Source organism: Asterias rubens, chromosome 5, assembly GCF_902459465.1.
Source record: "Asterias rubens chromosome 5, eAstRub1.3, whole genome shotgun sequence".
NCBI classification, from domain to species: domain Eukaryota; kingdom Metazoa; phylum Echinodermata; class Asteroidea; order Forcipulatida; family Asteriidae; genus Asterias; species Asterias rubens.
This window is the reverse complement of record NC_047066.1, coordinates 21,585,041-21,595,452: the sequence shown is the minus strand read 5'-3', so window position 1 is coordinate 21,595,452 and position 10,412 is coordinate 21,585,041. Positions and strand designations below refer to the sequence as shown.

Below are 10,412 nucleotides of genomic sequence, written 5' to 3'. Positions count from 1 at the left end.
TTTGTTTGTTTGTTTGTTTGTTTGTTTGTTTGTTTGTTGTTTGTTTGTTTGTTTGTTTGTTTGTTTGTTTGTTTGTTTGTTTGTTTGTTTGTTTGTTTGTTGTTTGTTTGTTTGTTTGTTTGTTGTTTGTTTGTTTGTTTGTTTGTTTGTTTGTTTGTTTGTTTGTTTGTTTGTTTGTTTGTTTGTTTGTTTGTTTGTTTGTTTGTTTGTTTGTTTGTTTGTTTGTTTGTTTGTTTGTTTGTTTGTTTGTTTTGTTTTGTTTGTTTGTTTGTTTGTTTGAAGATGGCGTACATTGTTATATTATGCTCTTCGGCACTCCGAAGCCCAAACGGCATACATCTTGTATTCGTTGTTCATTATCCAAATCATTGTCATTTTCATTATTGTCATCATCATCATCATGATCCCTACATTCGTGATGATGAACTTGATTATCCTCCCCACTGTTTTAGCTTTTTCCCTATTTCAAATACTTTGGCTTGACTTTGTGAGGGGGAGCGGTTAGGGTTAAAGTGATGGTTTTGTTTCCCGTAATCATTTATGCACCATAGACCTTGATCATGCAGGCACTATCTTGGTCATGTCCCCTGTATCCAACAACAGTAATGGATGCTAGTATTTCACAATTTCACAAACGTAGAACCAGAGTATGTTTTCTTCAAGCCTCGGTTTTGTTACAATGATTATATTGGAGTAAAAACAAGATGGCCGCCCCATGATTGATGCAATGAGATGATTCTGAAAAGAGGATATATGAATCAAATAGGAGTGTGTAAAATGTGAGTGTGTACATCGCTAACGATATATTGCAACCACATCTTCAGACATTGCTAATATCATTACCCCGTATACCTGTATAAACCAACTCATTCATCTACAGACCATCCCCCTATCAATATTGTTACTATTATTGTCATATTAAAATTGTGATAAAACGCAATCCAACGATCACTCACTTTCCCCAGATATCCGGCAATATTCATAATCAGAGCCTCCCAATCCCTCCCAGATTGCAACATCTCCCTTGTCTCTCAGTATACCACCGTCTTAGTGTAGCATCTAGGGATGAAGTTAGGGACTACTTAAGCTCTCTCCTATGGGATCAGGTCCTCGGGGCAGCAGGTGGCCACACATTGGTCACATGGACGCCACTCTGCCCTCGAAACGCGATCTTCTAAGCAGTCGATGAAAGAAAGCCAAAACGCGGCAGCAATGGATCGAAGGATTTCCCCCCTCGAATGGCGAAACAGCGAGCCGTAGTCCTGCCGATTCTTCTGTCTGTGTCTGCGCGACGCTATGACATAGTCGAAGGGAATCGCAGTGTCGGGGTTTGTGGCTATCGTTGTTCAATCCGCCGGAGAAAGAGGGTAGAATAAAACAAATCTCACACAGGGTGAGACAAATTTAAAGGAGTTTCGACTTTCGTTGTTAAAATGCGTGGATTAACTTTGCACTATAGAGAAAGATTCAGTTTGTTAATCACTCTGAAAATTAATGGCTGTACAACTTTACTTGGTTACAGCAGCTTTCGATAGTGTAAAGAATGTTGAGATTCATTTCACTTTGAATCAGTTTTGATCCCCCAAATTCGAATCGGAGCTTCAGTACGAACGTAACGTCTCTCAGATGTATTTCAATTGTGGATTATTCTTCATGCGTGGATAATAATCGCTCCATTCGGCAGTATTTAAAAAACGCTACCACCCTTTGAAATGAATGTGCATATGTCACTTGTATATATCTATATTTAAGAAGGATTGAAACGATCAAACGGTTCCAAAAAAACCCAAGAAACACTTTGCCTTTAAGTTTTTGGTTAACAAGTTTGTTGTAACTGTAAAGGGATCCATCAAAGATGGCCGTACCATTTGGGGAACTGGCTATGGACTTGTAACGGGTAACAATGATGCATCAGCCTGTATAATGACATTTTCGAAAGCAAGGCGTTGGTTTTGGGTAAGGCTTGGGCTTCTTTAGTAGCTTTGAAACCGTTCACATTAACTTGATGGACTTCAAGCAGGATTAAACCAGAGACCATGCATAATTCACGTTTTCAAAAACGCTCTATAAATAGACGTTGTTAAACTTGGAATAGTAGATGTAATGCCAAATGGTCTTAAAACAGCCCACTTTTGATCAGAGGTCGAGGTTGTTGACCGAATATCAACACAGCGTGGAGAAATCCGGTCACTTAGAGAAGGGAATTGCTTTTAAATCCCTCGACTCTTAAAGTGACACGCCCCTCAATCTGCCAAGTCTTTAAAGTCACCTGGAAATAGAATTTGTTTTCTTTCAAACATAAGAGTATATGCTTACGAACAATAAAGCAATTTTTTGAGTAATTGTTTGTCACGATTTATATGTTTAAAAAATATATAAAGTGACGTCAATCGAGGCAGACTTTGCCTGCAATGCGTATAGTAAACACACATGCAAAGTACATGTACGTCCAAGTCGTGAGTTGGTACATTTCAAAAAGTGTTTTTCTGCATTCAGCAGCAATACACCTGGTCGGCATTGCCGGAAAAAAAAAACAATTTCTTTTTTGAAACTTACAAACTCACGACTTGGTCCGTACATGTACTTTGCAATTGTGTTTACTCTACGCATTACAGGCAAAGTCTGCCTCGATTGACGTCACGAACAGTGCCCTCTCGGGTCGGGGTCTACTCTTAAATTTGTAAATAACATTAAAACCTTAGTTGACTGTTTATTCACATTCCACTCATCAAAACACATATATTAGTGACAAAAGCTTTATTTTGAAAAAATACCACTTCCAGGTGACTTTAACGGTGTAAGTGGATTACCCACGTGGAATAACGCTGTGTTCACGACAAAGATTTTAAAAACTTGAAGTTTTAGCCTATGTTTGTTTAAACCTCTTAAAATTTTAAATTTTTGGAAAGAAAGACAGCACTTGCACAAGGGTATAGAAGAGGCAAAGTTATTATTATAAGAGGCAATTTATCCCATGCACTCATACACTGTTGATTTGCTGAGATGTTCAAAAAGGAGACATTCCATTGTTCCACGTACCTGCTGCATCTCCTTGGAACTCCTTGCCTGGTGCAAGTAAGACTGTTTTTTTAGAAGAAGTAGATTCCCACCTTCAGCTCCCCTGAGTTTTTTTTTCCGCATTAAATAATTGATCTTCTTGTAGCCCCTTACAAAGAGTAGCTTAGCCTTCTTTCGGGCGAACTTGCATTCAAAAAGTACCAAAGTTTCAAGACAATATTTATCTAATATGACTGTAAAAGTTGGCTTGAAAGGCAAGTCTGTTCCACTTCTGCATCTTCCCTTTAAACAAGTGTGTCGTCTTGAACCCTTGGATACGTGGTCTAACATGACTTTATTGATTCTTCCCAGTATTTGGCACAAACCAATCTCTCCATCTTACTCCACACGCTACAGTACTTGAGACGCGTCATCTCTATCATCACATGCAGCCTTCTGCTGTGCCAATCCCGCCCGTGCACTTTGCAAAAAGAAGCAACCAAACAGTACGCCCTGGGGTCCCTTAAAGATATACTGTTTGTTGATTATAAGTTAGATTATTATATATATGAGGTATTACGTGGTGAAGTATCGGAATTTGTAGTGGGTGACAATGGGTGCGTTCGTTTAGCTTCCCTGGGTCGACCCCGGTGTGTGGCGTTTTTTTTTCCAGGACGAACATGGGTAATTATCTGCACGCGGTGGTCCTAGAAAACAAAACCGCCACACACCGGGGCTGACCCAGGGAAGCTAAATGAACGCATCCATTGCTGGGGCGAGATGACTGGTACCCTAACAAAGTCGCCCAGTATGTAAAGGTTAAGCGACTAAGCCATTTTAATCTGGGGGAAGCACTGGGGAAGATTTAATGTATATTTGGTAACCATGTGTATAACTACTTGCTTGCTGGTATAGATTGTATTTTCTTTTGAGAACTTGTCTGCTATTATATTCTACTATCGCGGTGTAGATTTTTTTTCGGAATTCGGGAGACTTCTCAATTCTGAAAAGAACCGTCCTGCTTAATAACTACTACCTGGAAAGAAGGTATGAAATTTGTCGGGACTACTATCCATTAGAGGATCGAGGGGACTTCTCGTGTTTAACTTTACTACCGCGGAGTGAGATTTTAACTTGACGTTTCGACTAGCTTGCTCTGGTCATCGTCGGGAGACTGACGAGTGTGAGAGATACTATATTTATAGGGTTTCAGTGTTGGATATTGTTTTTATATCTTGAGAGTTGCAATCATAAAATCTTAATGAGGTCACCCGGATGCATGACTTGTTGTCTTCCAAGAAACAGTTCTGATTGTGAGTGGTCATCTCAACATGATCGGCGTGACCATGTCGAGTTACAGTCTGCATGCGGTTGTATTGATCGTCTCACAGATTTCTAGAATAGGAGATTTGTTTAGGTCGCACAGCTGGGGCTGTTTCTTTTCAAAAAATGACGAACACCACATACGAATGTTGGTTTCCAGTGCACTGAAACGCAGTTGCAAAGAGGCACAGAAACACCCTTCCCCTGTTGGCAAAAGGGTTTACCCTCAATCTGGTGGAATCGTTGTGTGGAAGTTGAGGGACCTCCATTTCCTCCTGTAATTTGGTGAACACATTTGCCGTGAAATAAGTGTTTTGGGGGTACACATTGTATAACGCATGTAAAAGAGAACCCAGTGCACTTGTCGAAAAGAGAAGAGGTTCGCCCCGGTGTTCCTGGCTGTGGCTGCTATCTGCGCTGTAGCACATTGTAAACCCTTAGAAGGTGCTAAATAATTTGGGTCTCAGAATTCATCACTGCAATAACCTACCTTTCTGAAGTTTGCATATATACTCAGCGCCTTGAGTACCTTGTTTGGTGGATACGTGCGCTATAACAGACTTCGATATTATTATTATTAAACGATGTACCCTCATGTCCTCATCAATCGAAAAAGACATGGTTTTTGATAGAGTAAATTATGTCCTAATTCTTTTCCACCTATATCCAATAAACACACCATACAAAGAAATGGTAACAGATATAAACGATCACAAATATACACACCAAAGAAGATTGTAGTTAATTTAATTACATACATATTCAATATTTGTTCATAGTGTTGTCAATAATTTGTCTGCAAATGGCCAGAGCCATTGACATTGTTTCTACCACAATATCTTTTTGTGAACTGGGTGTCACTAAAACCTGCATGCACAGAAAACCTTGTTGTAAAAATGCTGCGGGTTATAATTAGTATTCAGCATTGGTTTATGTCAACCGAAGCATAACTGTAATTGAAAAGAAAACTCAATAATGTATACCAGCACCTTGGTAATAACAACGTCATAAAGGTCGTGCGTGCAAATCCACGAGTACCGGTTACTGTCAGGAAAATTGCGCCCTCTGTAGTTTAAGTACGACTTGTGATTCGGCTACGGCTGTTGCTTAGGGTGTAGCTAAGGGCCTGCCATACTTTAACACATGGTGACGCGGAAATCTAGCCGTAGCTGTAGCCGTAGCCCCCAATTCCAACACGGTCTAACACTCGTTGCCACTTTAAAATCGAGTCCAGATAGGCTTACTGTTTAACACGGATTAAGGTCTTTGGCAATCGCGAAGACTGGGTGAGGGGAGAAGGGTTGGTTTAGACTTGATTCAAGTCCCATTCTCGTGTGAGAGGTCCCTAAGCATATCACGCCAACTTACTATCAAACAAACCGTAGCATACAGTACAGTGCGCGCTCGCCGCTCGCCGTCAAAATGTGGTCCCGAGACTACAGGTTGGGGAATGCAGAGCATCACAAAACAGTAGTTTTCTGGCAGTGGCACGGGATTGGGACTTGAGTCAAGTCTAGGTTGGGTGTGGCGTTATACTGCTACACTTATGTTGCTAGAATTACCCCTAAAGATATGTTTCCTATTCTCATGCAGAATGTTATTCCTCCCTATGATAACCAATGAATGACTAAAAACCGATGACAATTTTACACTCGGCTGCCTTGAATCACAATGTTGCACATTAATTGCTCACGCCCTTTCTCTAAGTACTTTTTGTTACGTCATTCTTTCACGCACACGATTGGTTTGTGTTTACCTAGTGTGTAAAACAATGTCAGTCATAAATAGCGGCTTTTTAATTGAACATAGTTTAATATATGACGCCTATTATTTCCACTCCACCAACCATAACGTGGAAGAATAAATGCACCATATTAAAGGATTATTAATCAATTAAAAACGATAAACGTATTGATCATACGATATTGATGTTATCTCTCCCTTTTACTAATTTTCACCTTAGCTCTGTTTTGCAATTGAGCAATGCAGGGCCAAAGTGCTGCGATACTGTTCATTAGCAACAAACATTTTTTTACGAGGGTTATTTTTATATATACCATCGTATCTCTCAACCAGCAGAAATCCTATTTGGACAGTGTTTTTCCTTGTGTGATGATTATGGACTTTTCACAGTTAAAGCAAGTCGAGGACATCCAGTACGTCAGTATCATTAATTGGTATATCCAGTTTCAACGCAATGAGGACGTTTTAATGTCCACTCTTCTTTAATACCTACACCGATGACTTGTATCCTGATGGTCAAAGGCCGATCTCAATTAACCACTGGGTCAATTATTGACTGTCTATTGCTCAATATTGACTGTATATTGCTCTCCTATTGTCTGTGCAATAATAACGAAGATGATTCCTGACAGCTGTAAACATTTTTTGATTACCTGATACTGCGTTGTTGATTTATTCAATTTGCTGTCAGCTTTCAGAGAGAATTCAGCTTTGTTGTGATAATTGGACGCCTATGGCGGGAGAACAATATGTCTGCAACAACCACAGCTGAATTAATTAGAACAGTTGGAATTGGCCCCGTCTATGATCAGTACACAGAGATTCAACCCGAAAACAGTATAAATATATCCACCATTAATAGGTGAGTCTAGTTTTTACACGAGCTGTGATAAGCCTTAGATCGAGAGAACAAAGTGCAGCGCTGTCTCCACCGGCAAGATGTTTAATAATACCTCATGGCCTGGAGATTTTCCTGGAGATGTTTCTGAAGATGATGAGTGCAGCTTGCTCCCAGTGCTGAACTTGACTTCGGAGAAAGCTGCTAAGCCATATCTTCTGAACTCGTCTACCAACATGACTGTCCTAGCGACTATGTTCATCATACTGGCAGTCGGCGTGCCAGGAAACCTTGCCTTCATCTATCTGATCTATCGCGTCAAGCATATGCGGAATGCTACCAACATGTACCTGACCAGCTTGGCTGTGGTAGACTTAGCCTTCTTGTCTATCACCATTTTTACCTACTACTTCTATTTTACCAGCCCGGTACGAACTCATCTGACCACTGCCAAGATAGTGGGATGTATCGGTGCGTTTTGTATGCCGTACGTCACCTACTTCGTCTCGGTGGCCAACGTGACGCTGGTTTCCTTAGACAAGTACAACGCTATTTGCAGCCCGATTAAGTACATTCAAAGACGAAACAAGGCTCGTGCGTCCAAGTTAATCGTAGGAAGCTGGATCAGTGGCGTGGGTCTTGCAGCACTTGTTATGCTCCGCTACGGGAAACTTGACATGTATTGTGCCGTGTGGCCAGACAAGAAAAGGTACCGAAATCTCCCGGTTGTTCTCGGATACTGCGTACCGGTCTCCTTTGCTGGACTCGTAATCGGTCATCTAGTCGAGGTGATTGTCTTCATACTCGCTCTAGTGTCCAATATGATCATGTACACCCGGATTATTATTCGTCTCAGCGCCCGAATCGACAATAAGAAGCTTCAACAGCAGACCTTGTCGAGTCAGGCACTCCAGGTACGTAACCAAGTGGCTAGACTACTGATTGCTAATGGGGTAGTGTTCTTCTTATGCCAGACACCATTCCAGGCCGTCTCTCTCGCTTTCGTCATCGGAGAGGCCATTGGCACACCTAGAAATGTCTTATACCGGAAACTGGTCCTCCCTCTAAGCATCGGTCATATGCTTGTGTTTCTGAATTCAGCCATAAACCCCATCATCTACAACCTCGCAAGTAGTCATTACCGTAAGGCTTTCAAGGAGGTACTCTGTGTTAGTAGCAGGAGAAAGAAGCCACGGCCGCTGGGTCCAAGCCTTCAACTGCATGGTATTGACAATGAATGCTTTGAGGACAGGGAGCAAGCTGAGGGGTTGGGTTTATCACCCAGCATGACAAAACTTTAAGACTTGTGGACAGCTACACTGGACCCTTATGCCGTGTTTTGTACTCGTATAGAAAAGCTCAAGTTACTTCTTGTATTTTCGTTTCTGATTGTGTGAAATGAGTCTCTCTGTGCATGCATATATATAGTAGCACATTTTGAACCCCTTGTGTTTAGTGGTTTTCGTTTAAATGATTTTTAACAGTATAAAACATGTTTCAAACGTTTTTGGAATTCAAAGTAAGCTATAATTGTACATAGTTAAAACTACGTCGTACAGATTTTGGATGCACTGGTATAATATGAGGCGAAATATGAACTATTGAAAAGTTAGACTATACTGAATGCACATAGGTTGAATGGAGACACTGAATCGATCGAGTACGAGAACTAGGCAATCGAAATATGTACCAGTGAAATTGGCCTAAGACAGGCTCATTCACCTGTGAGTGTAGAGAAGCTGACTATAGCATGCACTGCGACCCATATGCCCACTACTGCAAAATCCATGTAGCTCAAGAAATGTTGCTAAGGTCAATGATAACTCAAAGCGGTGCGTGGACAAATGCAAAGCTATACCATATTGCACGAATCGAAGTTTTGAAAGAAGAATTATTTGTATTCTGCAATCAATCAGCCAAAGGTCTTGCAACATTGGTATATTATGATAACTCAAAACAGTGTGTGGACAAATGAAAAGCTACATCTCACCATTTGCATCGAAGTTTTGACAGCAGAACGATAACAAATGCTCGAACGAAATGCTTTCAATATTTTTTACACCACACAAATAGATCCTTGTCATTTGATTTTGGTGACATTCAACAAAAAGTAGACACGGAAACTTGTTCACCCCACACTCTGAAAATTATACAAAAACCTCTTCTAGACAACGTGGTTGACTCCATGTAAAGATACAACCTTGTCCGCCGTGACACGACCTTGCCTCGTTTTGAGATATGGTTGGGAACGATTATTTTGGGGCACGACGCTGCAAAGCGTCAACCAATCCATAGTGGACTCCAATATTATAGCCCATAGATCGTCATGTAGTATGTTCGGCAAAGGACGAGACATGGTCCGTGTTCAACTGATCAAATGACAAGAATCTGTGTGCGTGGTTTTATTATAATATCAACACAGAGACAACAACATATTCATTTGTAATATACATGCATTGTAAATATATATTTTCAATCAAAAAATTAAGTGCCCTTAAATTATAATTATACTTGTGAAATAATATATTATAAACTGGGGAATAACAAATAGTTTTTGGGGCCATACGATTGGAACTATTATTACAAGCCAGACAATCTTTTGATATAGATGTATATAATGGAATGGAAACTTCAAACGTTCAACTCTAAACCGTTTGTGATATGTTTGTTAATTTTGAACATTTTAAAAGAAAAATACTAAAAACCGGAATCAGGTTACCTGAGCTCTAGAATTTTTGTTTATATCATTATTTTGTGTATCACCATCTGAGACTTATGGGCCCAACCTGTTAGCGCCCTCTTGTGACAAAATTATGGTCGCACAAACTGCGATGAGGTTTCGCTCGGCCCCAGCGGCCAGTCTATCTATCGGCAAGATTCTTGTGCAGAAAGTACGTCACGTTGTAGTGCATAGAAATATGGCGCAGTGTGTGTGTGATGCATTATGGGACTGCGCATTTAAACCAATAACAGTGCATAATACGTTTGCCCATCCCAGCGCCTTTGGTTAAAGCAAGACGCTGGGGACGGGCGAACGATGCGGTACGCATAATTATACGTTTTGGGGTGCCAATGATTTTCAAACGTGAAGTCTATTTGGCAATTGGACATTGTATTGCAGCTGAGTTCCCCTGTCTTTTGGTTGGTTTTGAAGCGTATTGTACTGCGCATCTGTATGATCTTCACCCTCAGTCTGATCCATTCACGGGTCAGAGTTGACCCGTACTTTGGGTCACTCACCCATGATCCATTTTGTGGGTCAGTATGACCGTGAATCTGTGTACAAAGTACCAAGAAATGGGTCAAACTATAAAGGCAAAAATCAAGCCAAAATTCAAACTTCGACCCGGGAGATTTTAGAGTGCAATACTTATTGCCTTTTCCGCACATCATATATTACGCTAATCATGCCAATGACCAACAATAAAACCATTAAAAGAAATCAAATATAAATTTGTTGGTATAATTTTGCAAGTTATTACAACTGAATGCAATTCCGTTAAAATATAAA

At 40.5% G+C, this 10,412-nt stretch overlaps 1 protein-coding gene across 1 annotated transcript; it reads left to right on the top strand.

Annotated features, from left to right (window-relative positions):
• The first annotated feature begins 5,964 nt into the window (after nt 1-5,964).
• On the top strand, nt 5,965-9,672 carry LOC117289874 (thyrotropin-releasing hormone receptor-like). The gene has a single exon (XM_033771062.1). It carries the CDS (start codon nt 7,003-7,005, stop codon nt 8,200-8,202), a length of 1,200 nt encoding a protein of 399 aa, XP_033626953.1. The 5' UTR covers nt 5,965-7,002; the 3' UTR covers nt 8,203-9,672.
• The last annotated feature ends 740 nt before the right edge of the window (nt 9,673-10,412 follow it).